At 35.7% G+C, this 18,985-nt stretch overlaps 1 protein-coding gene across 2 annotated transcripts; it reads right to left on the reverse strand.

Moving 5' to 3' along the window:
• Positions 1–1,548: 1,548 nt before the first annotated feature.
• LOC132271719 (uncharacterized) lies at positions 1,549–16,582 on the reverse strand. Of its 2 annotated transcripts, XM_059773181.1 has the most exons (7): positions 14,931–16,582; positions 4,384–14,843; positions 4,204–4,284; positions 4,006–4,116; positions 3,807–3,917; positions 3,651–3,719; positions 1,549–3,569 (listed from the first exon to the last, which is right to left on the reverse strand). In XM_059773181.1, the coding sequence occupies exons 2-7, from the start codon at positions 4,678–4,680 to the stop codon at positions 3,558–3,560; spliced, it is 681 nt and encodes a 226-aa protein (XP_059629164.1). In that variant the 5' UTR covers positions 4,681–14,843; positions 14,931–16,582; the 3' UTR covers positions 1,549–3,557. The 2 variants fall into 2 exon arrangements, with proteins under 2 accessions (XP_059629164.1, XP_059629163.1); XM_059773180.1 differs by lacking the exon at positions 14,931–16,582 and having other exon boundaries at positions 1,549–3,719; positions 4,384–14,870.
• Positions 16,583–18,985: the final 2,403 nt, after the last annotated feature.

The following is an 18,985-nucleotide window of genomic DNA, read 5'->3' on the forward strand; positions in this document are numbered from 1 at the left end:
ATTTCCTTTCAAGGGTTTTCCACAAAAATAATCTTATCTCTTCTTTGCTCTAGTTACTGGCTTGTGTGTTTCTGAGAATGATTTTGATATTTGTAAACATACTAATTAACTGGATTTTAAGTACATTTTATCAGTAATTTCAAGAGATAGTTGCAGATTAACATCCATATGACGCCTTTCTAGGTCTAATTAACTGTGCGTACTCTGAAATATCATATTCCTAGGTAACAATCCTATATGTCTCAGAGACTAGAAGCAAAGTAACTTTAGGTTAGGAGGATTTATGGTGGCATATTTCGTGGATCAAAACTAGAGTCTATATTTTTATTTTTATTGCTAGCTTAGCTGGATTTTTATAAGTTAATGTCAAATTAGTTACCTCTTGATCATGGTCAAAGATGGAATTCAAGCTTCAACTAAGGGCAGAGTCGTAATCCAAGAAACTAAAGGTATAAAGGTAATTTGACATGTACATATGCACTGGTGGAGATCGATGGCAGAAATCTTTAAATGTGTATAAAAGGCGCCAAAAGGAGGATTCTAAGTTTCGAGCTGACATAGGCTAGACAATATGGGTCCACATCTTTGAATAATTGGGAGATTTTGTCAACTTTTAATTACTCTAATTATGCTATTAGATAAATATTGATTACCTCAATTATGGGGTAATCGTGGAGTCAAATATTGATTACCTCAATTACGGGGTGATTACTTTCTTTTAGGGGTAATTACATTTACCTCCCCTGCGGTTAGGGGTAATTACAGGCGGTACCCCTTACGTATAAAAAATTACACCGTCATCCCTCAAGGTTTGTTCCGTCGTAACACTTAGCCCCCTCCGGTGAAAGTCAATGCCAGTCAATGATGACATCAGCTATTTTTAACCCTGTAATACCACATTTGCCCTTACTATATTTGCAAAGGCATTTTAACCCTTACTTTTGTATTAAAATTACCTATATACCCAGAATAAAAAGACAAAAAAGCCCTTACATGATATCTTTATAAGCCCACACTCTCTCTACATAATACTACCTTCTTTCTCTCTCTAACAATTCTCTCTCTAAAATTTCTCTACGTGAAGCTGAAGATCTGTTACTCCTTCAAGGTCTGTTCTCCTTTGAGGTCTCCTTCAAGGTCTGCTATATATGATTTTTTTTTTCTCTCTCTCAATATATATATATATATATATGATTCTCTTTCTCTCTATATATATATTCTCTCTCTCTCAATATATATATATATATATATATATATATATATAATTCTCTCTCTCTATATATATATATATACATATCTATATATATATAGTTACAGTTTTTCCCTCCATCTCTCATATTTTGTGGTTTTATTTAATTATTTTATTTTTCCTTTTCATTATTGCTTAACTAGATGTCTTCGTCAAGCTCAAATATTGCAAGAGGCAATGCTCCAAGGAATTTGAGGTACAATAGTATGACTTGTTATTGTGGTGTAACAGCTGCAATAAGGGTTACAATTTACGACACTTATCACAACAAAGGGAAGTTGTATTATACCTATGAAAAAAAAAAATGTTCATTATGGGAGTGGTGCAACCCCATTGGTACAATAGGTGGTTATGAATCATCTACAAATCAAGATGGTGAAGTTCAACGGAATGATGATGCTGCTTATTTGAGAGACCAATATGAAGCAATGAATAGGCGGTTGGATCTGATTGAAGCAAGAAATGGACAAATGAAGATGTTCATTATTGTAGCTTTGTTGTTGTCTTTCTTAGCCTTGTTAAAAACATTTTAGTAGCTATTAAGTTTGTACTGTGTTTCGAAGCAATGTAAGTCTGTTTTTGAATCAATATGACACTTGTGTGTTCCATATAAACTAGAAGCAATATAAGTCTATTAAGAAGAAATATGAAAGTTATATAATATGAACTCCATTGCAAAACATAGCGGCATACAAAAAATAACCAAAAGCTTATATATAGTTCAATCCAACTATCTCCACTTCATTACATACACAAAACAACCAAAAGTATACCCATGACCCATGAGTATAAAGTATGTACATACACAGAACAACCAAAAGTATACCCATAACCATGAGTATAAAGTATGTAATTATATCCTGTCTAAGAACCTATCCAATAATATCCCAAAAATTGTCAACAAGTAGCAAGCAAAGTTTCCCCAAAGTGATAGGTTATCCACACATGCTCCAAATGCAACTCTAACTATGAGCAAACACTTGTCCACATGCCATCAAAACAAAACAGTAATATCAAAAGTGACAAGTTATCCACATATGCTTAGGGGTGGCAAAAATCCCCAACCTGGTGGGGAACTGCCCTGCCCCCGCCCCATTTAAAGTGAGTTTGGAGAACTGTTTACTTAAATGGGGTGGGGATAGGGGTTAAAAAAAAAAAACCGGCCGGTTTTGGGGCGGTTGTGGGGGACTCAGATCCCCACCCCGCATCGGCCCCGAAACCGGCCCCAATTAATATATTAAATTACTAGTATACCCTTCCATCTTAATATATTTACAAAATTAACCTTCACTATATATGTATATATATATATTGAAACCCTAGATTTCACTTTTAGTTTCAGACTTCACTTTCAAACGCTATATTCTGATAGTGGCTGCCGACACTGATAGATCTGACCATCGATTTTTCACAAAATCCCAGTATCTGTGGTTTCTTTAGTGGTCGAAGGTTATCCCAAAAGGTATTTCTCTAAGATCCCTTCAGATTTGCTACTCTTTTTAGGTCTTGGCTTCATAGATTGGTAATTTTTATACATAGAATTTCTGCCTCTCTCCTTTTTTGGTCTGTTTCTGTAATAAAGATTGAACTCACCTACATGGATTTGATGGGTTTAATTCAGTGTTTTCCACCTTTGTCTGGAGGATTTAAAGAGATACTTAGGTTAGGGTTAGATATTGTCTTCATCCAGCTGTATATCTTTCTCTCTCTATACATAGAGATCCAATCGGCAATAGTTCTATATTTTTTGTTTTGGTTTTTTTTTATTTTTTATTTTTTATATGTTTGCTTCTTCTTCTTAATATCTCTATCTAAAATACAGAACATTCATTTTTTTCCCGATAAGTTGGGGTTTCTGACTATTGTTTCCATTTTATGAATCTATTTCCATTTTCTTTCTCAATCTATGACAACTTAGGGGTTTCTTTTATTTATTTATTTTATGGCTGATTTTATTGTGGGATTGATACGACGATGATATGAATCTATTTCCATTTTCTTTCTCAGATTTATGTGGTTCTACAGAACTTGTGTAGAATCAAAAAATAAAAAAATTGGAAAATTTTAAATTTAACCGGTTATGGGGCGGGGGCGGGGACGTGGGCGGGGCGGGGGCGGTTATGGGGATTAGAAGTAAAAACTTAAACGGTTATGGGACGGTTTTGGGGGTACCAAAATTAAGCGGGGGCGGGGATGGGGAATGGAAAACCAGCCTTAAACCGCCCTATTGCCATCCCTACATATGCTCCAAATAAGAACACAAAAAACATTCTTCAGGGAGGCCAGAAGGATTGAAACAGCATGACAGTTACCACATTGCCTGTGAAAAACAAATAAATGGAGTTCAAAAAAAAAAATGAAATGAAATATATAACTAAATTTACATGACACTATAATTTACCATGTCAGAAAAGGTACCACTACCAAGTTGGGGCTGAGACATAAACGCATCCCTCCCACCTCTAACTTCCTAAGTCAAACAAACACAACAATCTCAAATAACTATATGGCTAATAAAGTAAATCTCTATATGAAAAAATAAAAATAAAAAATTTACCATTTGAGTTGTGCCTCTACCAAGTTGGGGCTGAGAATTGCTTGCACCCAAACTCCGTGTAGCACCTTGGTGTTGAGAATTGCTTATACCACCCATCCCATCTCTAACTGCCTGAGTCAAACAACCATAATAATTTCAAATAATTGTATGGCCAGTAAAGTAAATCTGTAAATGAAAAAAATAATAATAAAAAAGTTACCATTTGAGTTGTCCCTCTACCAAGTTGGGGCTGAGAACTGTTTGCACCAAAACTCCATGTCACACCTTGCGGTTGAGAACTGCTTATACCACCCCTCCCACCTCTAACTGCCTGAGTTAAACAACCACAATAATTTCAAATAATTGTATGGCCAATAAAGGAAATCTGTAAATGCAAAAAATAAAAATAAAAAGTTACCATTTGAGTTGTGCCTCTACCAAGTTGGGGTTGAGAATTGCTTGCACCCAAGGGCTGTGATAAACCCCCCCTCTTAACTCTCTGATATTAAAAAACAAACAAAACATAAGAATAAATAGCATGCACTAATTCAGTTTTTATTAAAACACTTAATTAAATTAAACCAGATAATTAAATTACCTGAGATGTGCTTGAACTTCCCTCTGGACCACTTGCATTTGCAGCTTTCGAAGAACTTCCCTTCTGGACCTTATTTGTATTTTTTGGACATGTTCTTTTGTTATGTCCAAGAGGCTTGCAAGTCATGCATCTTATGGTCATTGACTTTCTCACTTGACTAGTCCCTGCTGCAGGTTCATCTGCATCTCTTCTTCTATTTTTCTTTGGCCTACCAGGCCTTCTATAAGGTGGAGGAGGATCAAGTGGATCACCATGAGCAGGTGGCCATAGTTTTGAGTCAAGTATGGGATGTATCATTCCCCCATGAGCTTCCAAATAAGCATCCTTACTAATTTTTTTTTTTTTTATCACAAAACAGCTCAATATTCATTCTCTTGTAAGCCATTGCAGCTGCTGCATGCTTGCAAGGGAGGCCAGAAATTTGCCATGCCCTACATACACAAGTCCTAGCACCAAGGTCTACCACAGTTGTACCAGTTTCATCCATTATTTCATATTCATCCGCTCCAGCAAAGATGACACTACATTGTCTAGATTCCTCTACGAGTTGGTTCAACTTCTTCCTAATGTTAGGAGTCACCAATGTTTGTCAACTGCATGCCACCTCATACCTCTTTTGAATCCTACCCATCAATTGCATCCTAATCCATTCTAATATGTTCAAAATTGTACTATTTCTTTGTGCACCAACCCAATTGTTAAATGATTCACTTAAATTGTTTGTGACATGATCATTTTTCACATTTTCATCAAACCAATGCCTAGACCAGGATGATACAAGCAATTCTATCAAATTATTTATAATAACCCTAGTTTTGAAAGAGATATAATCGAAATTTTATTATTTATTTTATTATTTTCAGTATTTATTTTATTATTTTTGGGTGCTTACGTGGCTACGTGTTTTGGATGGTTTCTTGTTTTTGGGTGATATTTGAATTAATTGAATTTTTATTTTTTTACTTGATTAATTGGACTTATTTGTATTTATTTGAATTGTTTGCGTTAATTATACTGTTACGAACTTATTGGTAATTAGTGGAATTAGGGTTTTTGTCTCTAATTTTACATGGAGTAGGATTGTTGTTTGGAGCTTATAAATACATAAGAATACTGGGGTTTAGGGTTTTAGAAACCATAAGCACAAGTCTATAAACAGAGAGAATAACAGAGAGTTACAGGGCGAATTACAGAGAGAGATAAAAGGGAGGAAGTCTAGGGTTTTGCCTTAGGCTAGGGTTGAACCAAGGAGGAGGAGGAGCAATGGTTGGCTCGTGGATAAAACCAAGAGCAACAGAGGTGGAACAGTTGTCGGAGATTTCATCGGAAAAACTTAGAAGGACGGCAACGGAGTTTTGAATCCAAAACTGTAAAGGCAAATTCTAATCCTACTCTATTCCTTAGGCTTGTGTTCTTTACATTCTAACGCAACTCCAGGAACGTATAAGGATTAAAAGTAAACTAGTTTGCATGTCTCTGTTGTTTTAAAACTGAATGTAGCCATGAGTTATACTGCTTGATTTATGATCTTTCGTGTTTAACTCATAAATTAATTCACGTAATTGGATGCTTAATTCATGTAAATTGCTATATAACGTGTTGAGATTAGTTTATAACACTCTGAGAAGCCTTAATATTACTCTGGTTCACATGGTGGATTTAGTTAGAACCGTGTGTGTTCTTGAAGGGTAAACTGATCGGTCTAACTTCTAATTGCATAATTCTTGTTCCGATTGTTGTCGGTGAATGACTAAGGCATTAGACTATTCTGGATCACACTGGAACATAACTTTAACCAGTGGTAGCCTTAGCAATTTAGGACGGATGAACTGGATGTCACCGGAGAGGATACAGTTGAAGGAAACAAGCAGATATGAATAGAGGGGGAATGAGGAGGCTCAAAGGGACTTGGAGGCGCTCAAAGTGAGATAGAGGCGGCTCAAAGTGGTTTAAAGCCGGCTCCATCTAGGTTGGAGGCGGCTCCAACTTGTTTGGAGCAGTCTCTCTTCAGTTCTTCAGTTTTTTGGGTTTTTGGGTGACTGTTTGGGCTGTGGTGCTCAGATTTTGGGATTTTTAAGTTCTGGAAAGAGCTATATTGAGGTGTTTTGAGATGATCTAAGTTCATATTATAACTTTCAAGAGTTGATTACTGTGTATTAAAACACCATTGTTCAGGGTAATACAGAACATAAGTCAGTATATGAAAATCCGGATACTGTCGTTGGAGATGAAGAGTTTAATTGCTTAAAAAATAATTTAGCAGATTACTATGGATGGTTACCCCATGTTAATCATGGAACAGTGGTAGGAACAAATATGCTTAAACTTTAACTACTGCTAGCTACGGATTAACTGACGTATAGAATTTAACGACTTGTTTCAGTTAATGTTGGTTTGGTATAATAGTAGCATGTGAATTGGTATATTCTGTTATGCTATTTTGGGAATTAAATTGATGTTTATATGTATGACATGTATGATCAATTACTGGAACTTAGTTATTTTGTTATGCTTAATGGGAACCTAGTTGCTAAATATACAGTATTGTGTCTTATCAACTTACTGAATATCTTGGGATGGTTTAAAGTGAGCATGTTAATTATGATAATATTATTATTATGCTCATAGTGAATTACAGAATGGATTATGCCTGTTCTCCGTGTTTTAATTCTGTTGGAGAATCATGTATTGGTAGAACAGAACAAGCATGTTATACACATATACTGGTTATACATGTGATAGACTCTTATTATTTTTGTTATGGATTAGTTGGTATTTACATATATATATTTGTATTGTCAACTACTGGATGGATGGATTGTATGCACCGGTATAGGACGGTGGCATATTAGGGATGGATTAGTAAAATACTGAATCCTACCTATTTTGGAATGATTTGGATTAACTATAAAAAGTTAAGTCCTACTTATATAGATGTTTATGCACCGGTATGGGACGGTGGTATACTAGGGACGGCTCAGTTCAAAACACTGAGACTTGCCTATATTGGGGATGGATTAGTTCAAACACTAAGTCCTACCTATATCGAAATAAGATGGATTAACTACAAAAGTTAAGTTCTACTTATAACTAGGTATCAGGTCAATAAACTTTTTGAATGACACACTTGGAAACGAACTTTATATATTTATGTTATGGTGCCACGATATGAGCCTGAGTCTTAGAGTCGTTGGCTAGGGAGTGTATATGCATTGGGATGCATAGCTGGCTATGATGGTTAGATGTGTACCCTACTAGGTCTAGGTAGTCATGCCCACCTCTGGTGTGTTTTGCATGGTGCCTACTAGTCAGGTTAAGACGGGCCTGTAGTCCAGTGACAGTCCTGTAGTGTGAATATATATATATATATATATATATATATATATATATATATATCTACGGACTATTTAGTTATTGTTCAGTTGGTTAGAATGTATATGCTTATCGAGTCTCTACTTGGATTGTAGTATGTTAGAACTTGTTCGTGGTCCTGACCCACCTCTTTTTTTCAGGTACTTGTTAGTTCCAGACTTAGACTTGATCGTGTTGAGCAGAGACTACTACTCACTTTTCCGACGACGTAGGACTTTTCTCCATGGTTTACTCTGGATGTTCTTTGAGTAGCTTTCATTTTAGTTTTGATTATTATTAGGGGTCCATTAGAGATGGATTCCCGAGTTGTATTAGAATTGGAGAAGTTGGTTGTATCAGACTAATTATTTATTTATAAAATTTTATTCTGAGGCTTTTTCTATCAAGGATTTTCATTCTAGTTTCGTTTCAGCAGTTTTATTTATTCTTGTTTTATCTTAACTGTATTCTGTGTTCATTTATTGCTAATTGGTTTGATATCCCCGGGTAATCGGGCGTGGGCCTGGCCAACCCGCATCAGAAAATCCGGGGGTATCACAGTTGGTATCAGAGCACTCCAGGTTCTAGTGTCCTTAGGAGTGTTTTCATTATAGAACTTCTGCGTTGCGTTTCTTAAAACTTAGAGCTATATTAGGATTCGTTGTACTCTCTTTACGGTTCGTTCAGAGGAGTTGATGTCAATTATATTCCATAAATGGTTGACATTAGGAGGAGGATGGGGTTCAAGGCAAAAGCGATACGGACTCGAAGGAGTAAAGGAGTAGGTTGTTGAGTTTTTTTTTGCCGGAAGCAGAACTTGGGATCGAAGGTTTAGTTCCAAGGTTGGCATTACTTAGAAAGTATACGCTAAGAATAGATCAGGGTGTAGGTGTTAGGTGTTAGGTCACCGCATGTCGGGGCCAACACAACTTCGGATGATCTCGAAAAGGAGACAAGCGAAGAGTAGGATTCTGAAGAGGATCCTAAGGGTGGAGATATCAACATCTCCAAGAAAGGGGATATTGAAGCTTGAAGATAAAGGATCGCACAAGTGTGCTTTCATTCACCAGCAGTATAGTGAATGGTACTAATGGAGTTGGTGTAAACAAAATTACATATAGTTAAAGTTTTGTATCATCTCTCCGGGAGTTATTTGAGAAGTTTAGGAATCGGATGGAGTTCTTATCAGAACGAAGACGTGATTTTATATCACATTCTGGAGAGTATGGGGATTAGGTTGTGACATTCTAAGTTGCTTTGTAAAGCCATGTTAGATGGTTTGCATTCTGCGTATAAGGAATATGATGGTTAAGACTTCGGATATTTGCTTAGGCAAACGATTGTACGGTTAAGCTACGGTTAATGGATAAGTTTTAAGGTTGGATAATTATAAACGAAACTATGGAATGAACTTTTGCGAACTTGAGTTCAAAGAGGAGGTTTTCTTCTCTGGAATGGAGGATGTCTTAAGTAGAATTTTATTTTGGTTGTTTTATGTATTATGTGTATCTACGTGTTTCATCTTTGATTGTTATGTGTTTCGGTTTTGTTATTACGTATTTCATTTTGTTAATTATTCCGAATTGGGAGTATGGATTGGATGGGGACACAAGTATGTGATCAACCAACTATTATTTTAATGACATGGGTAATAGCGCTATATGTGCTAGGATTTGTGAATGTATGGATGTAGGATTGGGTAGAAATACAAAGGCCTAGCCAATCTATCGGACCCGGGTTGCATCAATATGGTATGCTATTTAGGATGGGATAGTTAAACTATCAACACGAGTCAAACAATCTAAAAGGATTAGTTTGATATGCTATATGCTTGGTAGGGATTTGTTTTTACAACGCTATAATAATGGTGGTTGTTAATGCTTTAGGGATTCGTTAGGATGTGGTAAGTAAAGATCACTGTAATGCCATTATGGTTCGGATGGAGGATTTCGTACTGGTAGGTACTTATTAGAATGACGCCGGGAGAGGATAGTGGGCTGATTAGAAGCTTTATCAGTCTATTCGTAATCAAGACACGATTTTACAAGGGTGTCATCTGGAGGAGTTACTGGTATGCACTTGGAGGAGGAACCAAAGTTTCTACACTATATAAAATGTGGAAATTTTTAGGGTTATCTTTCGCAACAATTAGCTGTTGCTTCGACGATGATGACTATATGAAGGATGGGAAAAGTTTCATATCAATTGAAACAAGACAAGGAGTTAGCTTGACACTTACCTATAATAGAAAAGTAGGTGTGTTAAGGACAGGAAGGTGAGACCGAACACCTATATAAAGAAGCGGTGCACGGTGTGTGTGAAAAAAAAAAGGTCATAATAAGTTGACCCTCGATGAATGGAATTACCGGTCAATTTTATTATCGGTAAGTTTATCACTAACTGGTGATGCATAGATATAGTTGCAGGGTTAGCTTTTGACAATGCTTCGATGTAAGCAATGGTGCAGACGAAAGCTGGTGGTACCAGACCAGTTGGTACTTTTTGTAGACAAACGGGAAGGAGGATATAAGGACTGAGAGTCACATCTCTTAGTTCTTTATTCATCCCGGTGCAACATAAAATAATTCATGGTATGAAGCAGTTGTTTACCATTTCTAAAATGATCGAGATGGACCATTCGAGATTATGAGACCCTTGTAGACATTTTCTATGTTCAACTGATAGACCTTTTTCATTGATTTGGATGAGGGGTTGCTAACTTTTACAAAGGGTCAGGATTTGGTTGGGATGTTGGTTCGTTTATTTATTAAATCAATTAAATTCTGGTTTATTTCGAACGGGTGGGTCATTAGTTCGTATGAATAGAGGGAATTACAAGACAACTTAGATGCCTCAATGTGGTGATTCACATTTTACATTAAGTTCTGTCCGGGGAAAAGGAATAGGGAGGTGGATGCTCTCAACAACCGATCGCATATTTCATATCCTGCGATTCATTGTTGCGTTCACAATGGTAGTTTTGCTTGTATAACAATGACACGGGCTGTTATCATAGGAAATAAGGAAGTCAACTGCATATATTAGGGTTGATCTTCGTGGAGGTGTACCTTACTCAGTTTGAGCTTAAGGAATTAACGGGTGATTTGTCATTTTGTTGGTGTTGTCAGAATGAATGCGATTTCAAAATCGACACTTCTCCTCAATGCACTCGGATGGTTATCAGGAACATCAAGACATCAACTGTCAGTTCTCGGGATCAGGTTTGGGACGAGACATGTATATAACTGCCTATATGAGTAACACTTGTTTGAAAGGTGGACGATGGATAACCGGAGCTCATTGGAGATATTTGCCACTACCTAAATCAAAATGGGAGTGGGAAACAGTTGATTTGGGGATGTCTTTTATAATGGAAGCTAGGTGCGTTACTACGGAAAGTCAGTTTTATATATTACATTGCCTTACATGGAGGGTGTTTCTCCATTTAGGTGGTAGCCTATCGATTCGTGATTTACAACGTTAGGATGAGACGCATAGAAGTTTTACACATTTATGCTATGTACCTTGGAGGATTGTGGATCTGTACCCTGTTTAAACAATTTGGGTAAGGATAGGAAGTTGCTCAATACAACTTACGTGTTGCATAACTTTTGTGTTTCTTTGATATGGAACTCATAAGTTTCCTTGGAGGATTTGGAATTCAGTGGAGCTCCTGCATAGCGACAGCATTCACAATGGAATGGAAATGGATTTTAACAAAAATAATTCAGAGTTTCATGAATTCCAAGGACGGAATTCCATTTGTTAGGGGGGAAGAATGTAATACCCCTAGTTTTGAAAGGGATATAATTGGAATTTTATTATTTATTTTATTGTTTTCAGTATTTATTTTATTATTTTTGGGTGCTTACGTGGCTACGTGTTTTGGATGGTTTCCTGTTTTTGGGTGATATTTGAATTAATTGAATTTTTATTTTATTACTTGAATAATTGGACTTATTTGTAATTATTTGAATTGTTTGCGTTAATTATACTGTTACGGACTTATTGGTAATTAGTGGAATTAGGGTTTTTGTCTCTAATTTTACATGGAGTAGGATTGTTGTTTGGAGCCTATAAATACATAAGAATACTAGGGTTTAGGGTTTTAGAAACCGTAAGCACAAGTCTGTAAATAGAGAGAATAACAGAGAATTACAGGGCGAATTACAGAGAGAGATAAAGGGAGGAAGTCTAGGGTTTTGCCTTAGGCTAGGGTTGAACCAAGGAGGAGGAGGAGCAGTGGTTGGCTCATGGATAAAACCAAGAGCAACAGAGGTGGAATAGTCATCGGAGATTTCATCGGAAAAACTTAGAAGGACGGCAACGGAGTTTTGAATCCAAAACTGTAAAGGCAAGTTCTAATCCTACTCTATTCCTTAGGCTTGTGTTCTTTGCATTCTAACGCAACTTCAGGAACGTATAAGGATTAAAAGTAAACTAGTTTACATGTCTCTGTTGTTTTAAAACTGAATGTAGTAATGAGTTATACTGCTTGATTTATGATCTTTCGTGTTTAACTCATAAATTAATTCACGTAATTGGATGTTTAATTCATGTAAATTGCTATATAACGTGTTGAGATTAGTTTATAACACTCTGAGAAGCCTTAATATTACTCTGGTTCACATGGTGGATTTAGTTAGAACCGTGTGTGTTCTTGAAGGGTAAACTGATCGGTCTAACTTCCAATTGCATAATTCTTGTTCCGATTGTTGTCGATGAATGACTAAGGCATTAGACTATTCTGGATCACACTGGAACATAACTTTAACCAGTAGTAGCCTTAGCAATTTAGGACGGATGAACTGGATGTCACCGGAGAGGACACAGTTAAAGGAAACAAGCAGATATGAAGAGAGGAGGAATGAGGAGGCTCAAAGGGACTTGGAGGCGGCTCAAAGTGACTTTGAGCCTGCTCAAAGTGAGATAGAGGCGGCTCAAAGTGGTTTAGAGCCGGCTCCATCTAGGTTGGAGGCAGCTCCAACTTGTTTGGAGCAGTCTCTCTTCAGTTCTTCAGTTTTTTGGATTTTTGGGCGACTGTTTAGGCTGTGGTGCTCGTATTTTGGGATTTATAAGTTCTGGAAAGAGCTATATTGAGGTGTTTTGAGATGATCTAAGTTCATATTATAACTTTCAAGAGTTGATTACTGTGTATTAAAACACCATTGTTCAGGGTAATACAGAACATAAGTCAGTATATGAAAATCCGGATACTGTCGTTGGAGATGAAGAGTTTAATTGCTTAAAAACTAATTTAGCGGATTACTATGGATGGTTACCCCATGTTAATCATGGAACAGTGGTAGGAACAAATATGCTTAAACTTTAACTACTGCTAGCTACGGATTAACTGACGTATAGAATTTAACGACTTGCTTCAGTTAATGTTGGTTTGGTATAATAGTAGCATGTGAATTGGTATATTCTATTGTGCTATTTTGGGAATTAAATTGATGTTTATATGTATGACATGTATGATCAATTACTGGAACTTAGTTACTTTGTTATGCTTAATGGGAACCTAGTTGCTAAATATACAGTATTGTGTCTTATAAACTTACTGAATATCTTGGGATGGTTTAAAGTGAGCATGTTAATTATGATAATATTATTATTATGCTCATAGTGAATTACAGAATGGATTATGCATGTTCTCCGTGTTTTAATTCTATTGGAGAATCATGTATTGGTAGAACAGAACAAGCATGTTATACACATATACTGGTTATACATGTGATGGACTCTTGTTATTTTTGTTATAGATTAGTTGGTATTTACATATATATATATTTGTATTGTCAACTACTGGGTGGATGGATTGTATGCACCGGTATAAGACGGTGGCATATTAGGGATGGATTAGTAAAACACTGAATCCTACCTATTTTGGAATGAGTTGGATTAACTATAAAAAGTTAAGTCCTACTTATATGGATGTTTATGCACCGGTATGGGACGGTGGCATACTAGGGACGGCTCAGTTCAAAATACTGAGACCTACCTATATTGGGGATGGATTAGTTCAAACACTAAGTCCTACCTATATCGAAATAAGATGGATTAACTATAAAAGTTAAGTCCTACTTATAACTAGGTGTCAGGTCAATAAACTTTTTGAATGACACACTTGGAAACGGACTTTATATATTTATGTTATGGTGCCACGATATGAACCAGAGTCTCAGAGTTGTTGGCTAGGGAGCGTATATGCATTGGGATGCATAGCTGGGTATGATGGTTAGATGTGTACCCTGCTAGGTCTAGGTAGTCATGCCCACTTCTGGTGCATTTTGCATGGTGCCTATTAGTCAGGTTGAGACGGGCCTGTAGTCCCGTGAGAGTCCTGTAGTGTGAATATATATATATATATATATATATATATATATATCTACGGACTATTTAGTTATTGTTGAGTTGGTTAGAATGTATATGCGTATCGAGTCTCTGCTTGAATTGTAGTAGGTTAGAACTTGTTCGTGGGCCTGACCCACCTCTATTTTTCAGGTACTTGTCAGTTCCAAACTTAGACTTGATCGTGTTGAGCAGAGACTACTACTTACTTTTCCGACGATGTAGGACTTTTCTCCATGGTTTACTCTGGATGTTCTTTGAGTAGCTTTCATTTCAGTTTGGATTATTATTAGGGGTCCATTAGAGATGGATTCCCGAGTTGTATTAGAATTGGGGAAGTTGGTTGTATCAGACTAGTTATTTATTTATAAAATTTTATTCTGAGGGTTTTTCTATAAAGGATTTTCATTCTAGTTTCGTTTCAGCAGTTTTATTTATTCTTGTTTTATCTTAACTGTATTATATGTTCATTTATTGCTAATTGGTTTGATATCCCCGGGTAATCGGGCGTGCGCCTGGCCAACCCGCATCCGGAGATCCTGGGGTATCATATTATTATACCCTTCTTCTGTAAGATTCCTCAAATGCCCCATAGCAATATCAAAGTCAGCTTGGTTATAAGCTCTTGCAGCCTTCCAAAAGTACTTCCTTAACAACAAACCAGGGTACTTCTTTTTAAAGTTATTAAATAAATGTCTGCAACAATATCTATGGTGGGCCTTAGGAAAGATATAAGAAATTGCAGAATCCAGTCCCTATATAAAACAGTTAAAACAATGTCAACAATTAAATTTACCAAATATAATAAAATAAAAATTAAATAACATTCAATATGAAAATACCTTTTGTTGATCCGACATGAAAGTCCATGGGTTATCCTCAAAATCTTTGCCAATCATAGTCTGCAGATGTGTTAGAAAAAAACCCTAACTTTCCTTTCCTTCACTTTCCACAACACTATAGGCCACTGGGAAAAGGCCATTGTTGTTATCTAGTGCAGTGGCTGCAAGTAGAACACCACCATAGGGTCCTTTCAAATGGCAGCCATCTAGACCAATAAATGGTCTACATCCTTTTTTCAAACCAGTGGCCAGTGCCTCAAAATAGATGAAAATTCTACTAAAGACTGGGTTCACATACAAATTTGCCCTAAACCTCCTAATTTTAGCCAAGCTTCCTGGATTTGTTTTATCAATTTCATATGCATAAGCTGGAAGTAATGTGTAAGCTTTAGCATGATTACCCCTAATTTCCTCTAGTGCCTTTCTCTTTGCCCTATACAACTGCATTCTACTAGGTTCAATTCCATATTGTGCCTTCACTGCAGCTCCCAAAGATGCTATTTTAATCTCAGGATTCTTTCTTATCCTATCTGCAAACTTCATAGTAATCCATGTTGATGTTGCTTCCCTAGAAGTGCTCTCCTTCACACAAGTATGCTCTTTGTTTATTTTTTTTAATCTAATAGGTGATTTTATCAAAGAGAGGTGATGCATGTATAATCCATGGGCAACTTGGAGCAGCATAATGACATCTTATTCTAGCTTTTTCATTTTTTTTCCTAACCATTTTAAAACACTCCTGAATTGCATAATCCCTCAACACTTCCCTAAATTTCTTAGTATTGTCAAATATGTGACCTTTCACTAATTCTATCTTTTGTCCTGGAACTCTTGAAATTCTATCCTAAATAAACATTGATCAAAGGCTTTACCTTTAAACCTATCTTCTTTATCAATATCACCCAATATTTCAATACTTGATTCTGATCCACATTCATCCCCTGACCCATAATTGGACAAACCATCATCACTACTTATTTGAACTCCCCCCATAGTACTTTCATCTACTAGTCCGCTATCACTAGAATACCCTTCATTTTCATCTTCCCATTCCTCATCTTCTGAACTGAAACCAAATATATAATCTCCATCATTCTCATCTTCCTCATCACCATCCCTTTCACCACCACTTACATGGCACCCCTTGGACAACCATCCCTTTCACCATCCCTCACAGCACCATTCCTCTCACATACCATGTTTAAATTTTCAACAGTTTCTAACTCAACATGAATATGAACACATTTTTTATAAGGATTAGTATGAAAGCTAAAAACTTGTAACATATCAGCATCACTCTGCACTACCATTTTCTCATGACTTCTAGGCAAATCACAATGCATGATAATTGAGACTCCTAATTGTGCAGGTAAATTTTCTAAAGACACTTGTAAAACATCATCCATCAAATTAATAAAATAGTACCTATCAGGGTCAACATTATAAATTCCTTTCACAATGGACTTGTAGTGCATAATAATGTCATGCAATTCAGAATCGGCCATCTGTTTATACCACATAACAAAAAACATTAGGATACATATAACAAAATCACATGCATATTTCAAAATAACAGCACAATTTTCTCAATCAACACATATTAATATGGAAAAATCAAAATACAAAAACATTAGGATAACTATAAAAAAAAAATACAGTAAGTGGAAATTCATTATATATATGGTAATCTAAAAAAAAGGATATAGAAATAATTTAGTGAAAATTCATTATATATATAGAATACAAAAAACATTTAGAAAAAAAAAAAATTCTATATATATAATGAATTTTTACTAAATTATTTTGATATGGTAATCTTAACACATATCAATATGGGAAAAAAAAAAATTCTATATATATAATGGATTTTCACTAAATTATTTCATTATGGTAATTTTCACTAAAATTTTAGAAACCAAACATCGTGAACAACTATACTGTAAATAAAAAAAAAAAAAAAAAAAAAAAATCCAGATTATGAAACAACTATACTCGTTGCATAAAAAAAAAAAAAAAAAAAAAAAAAATTAGGATGCATATAAAAAAACCTATCCAACAACTGATATAAGTGTTGATACGAAAAAAAATCTCTGACAATAATTACATACCAGATATAAGTGTTAATTATGTCTTGTCGAAGAACCTATCCAACAATATCCAGACTTAAAAAAAAAAAAATTGGATGCATATAAAACAAAATCCAGATTCAAAAAAAAAAAAATTCATACTATAAACAAATTAGGCAAAATCAGAATACAAATTAGGCAATATATATATATATATATATATATATATATATATAGAAACAAAACGCTATGAACAACTATAACAAAAACCCTAAAAATCACTGCGAAAATAGACATGCATAACAAAATAGCAATGAATAGGAACCTATTATATATCTATAAAGCAAAAACCCTAAGACATCAACAAGAATAGCAAAACCCCTTATTTTTTTCAAAAAATTTGGCTTACCTTCACCAGCGATGCCTACTTCTGAAAATATTGTACCGATGCTTGGTTGTTGAACGATTATGGGTTATGTAACGGCTAGCAAAGAGAACAGAAGGTCAAAGTCTTTAGAAATCTAGGGTTTGAAAGGCAACGCATCAAACTCTTCGCCTATGTGCTTCTCCATCTCTCTCTTCTATTTTCTCTCGAACCTGCTATACGAGATGTGTAAAGGAAATAAAAAAAAGTTCAGTGATATAAATAAAGGAAATGAATGGGTTGCCTGATATAATGAGTGAAATGAAAGGGTTGCAGATGATGGGACTTGGCCGTCAGTTTTTTTCCCTCCAAAACCATTAGGGGCAATCTAGTAATTTCAAAAAGAAAGATATTCTTCATGTAATTTTAATAAAATATTGAAGGGTGTTTTAGCCATTTAACATGGTCAATGGCCGGAATAAAATGCCGATCAGTTTGGAGGGTGGTCAGTGTAATTTTTGGAACATAAGGGGTACTGCCTGTAATTACGCCTAACCTCAGGGGAGGTAAGTGAAATTATCCCCTTTCTTTTATTATGCTAGAGTCAACTTTTGATTACCTCAATTATGGCATAATCTCAGGGTCATAAGTTGTTATAAGAAGGGTATGATGTAAAACTTGGGGATTCAGTGAATGAATAAATAAAAATATATTTGAGATTTCTTTGGGAGTGATTCACAAATTTTAAGGGTGTGAGGCCTTCTCTAGGTGTGATACCTATGCCATGTTGGAGTGATTCCAATAGGTTTTTGTTTACTGTTGGTGTGATGCCAATAGACTTTTTCTTATTTTCAAATCATTTATCTCTTTTGAATCATAATCTGTTTTTTTGACCCTATTGGTGTGATGCCAATAGGCAGCTCTTATTCTATATCTTATTCTATTCTCCTTGATTTCCTACATTTTTACTATCAAACCTCCAAATTTCAGCCCTAGTTCTTTGAACTTTCACCTCATGAATTCTTTAAGTTCTTAACTATTTAAGGGTACTCCCTTGTCCTACATCAATTTTTGGTATCAGAGCCTAAGTAGACATTATGTTTACTCGATCTGGCAATAAAACATGGATGATAATCAGGAGATTGAGTTGTTGTCATATATTCTAGAACAACTTAAAGGATTAAATGCTTGATGCGATAAGATAGGAGCTCGAATTTCACAGCCTTTTAACAAATCGGCAGCCCTTGAACAAGGATTTGCATTGGTACTAATGATGGCAGAAAGTGGCAGCAGTAACAGCCTTCAAACCCTTAGCAATGGTGTAGTTTGAAGGCAGATCCACCACTACATCCTATGTTGGAGTTTCTAAAAAAAAACTTTAGAGGTGAATCATCATGAGCCATATGATGCCGCTGGAGATATTCCAAAGAAGTCAAGTGATGGAACGTGCAGCACACCGACAATAACAATGCTGCCAAATGGTGGATTAAATGCATTTTTTATAACATGGCTGATCCTAAAGGAAAGAGTATGGTGGCTAACTAGGATAATGAGAACCTGCTTGACAATAAGACATGCAACACTGATTATCGCGAAGAAGATGAAGAGAATGTTTCATCCATCTC

This window comes from Cornus florida, unplaced genomic scaffold, assembly GCF_030987335.1.
Source record: "Cornus florida cultivar Cherokee Brave unplaced genomic scaffold, ASM3098733v1 CherokeeBrave_3.0.0_Hap2_Chr08, whole genome shotgun sequence".
Lineage (NCBI taxonomy): Eukaryota > Viridiplantae > Streptophyta > Magnoliopsida > Cornales > Cornaceae > Cornus > Cornus florida.

Coding starts and splice junctions, on each gene's coding strand:
- LOC132271719 (XM_059773180.1), bottom strand. CDS start 4,680: ATGATACATCCCATACTTGACTCAAAACTATGGCCACCTGCTCATGGT. Junction 4,117..4,203: donor GTAGAGGCACAACTCAAATG/GTAACTTTTTAT, acceptor TGTTTAACTCAG/GCAGTTAGAGGTGGGAGGGG. Junction 3,918..4,005: donor GTAGAGGGACAACTCAAATG/GTAACTTTTTTA, acceptor TGTTTGACTCAG/GCAGTTAGAGATGGGATGGG.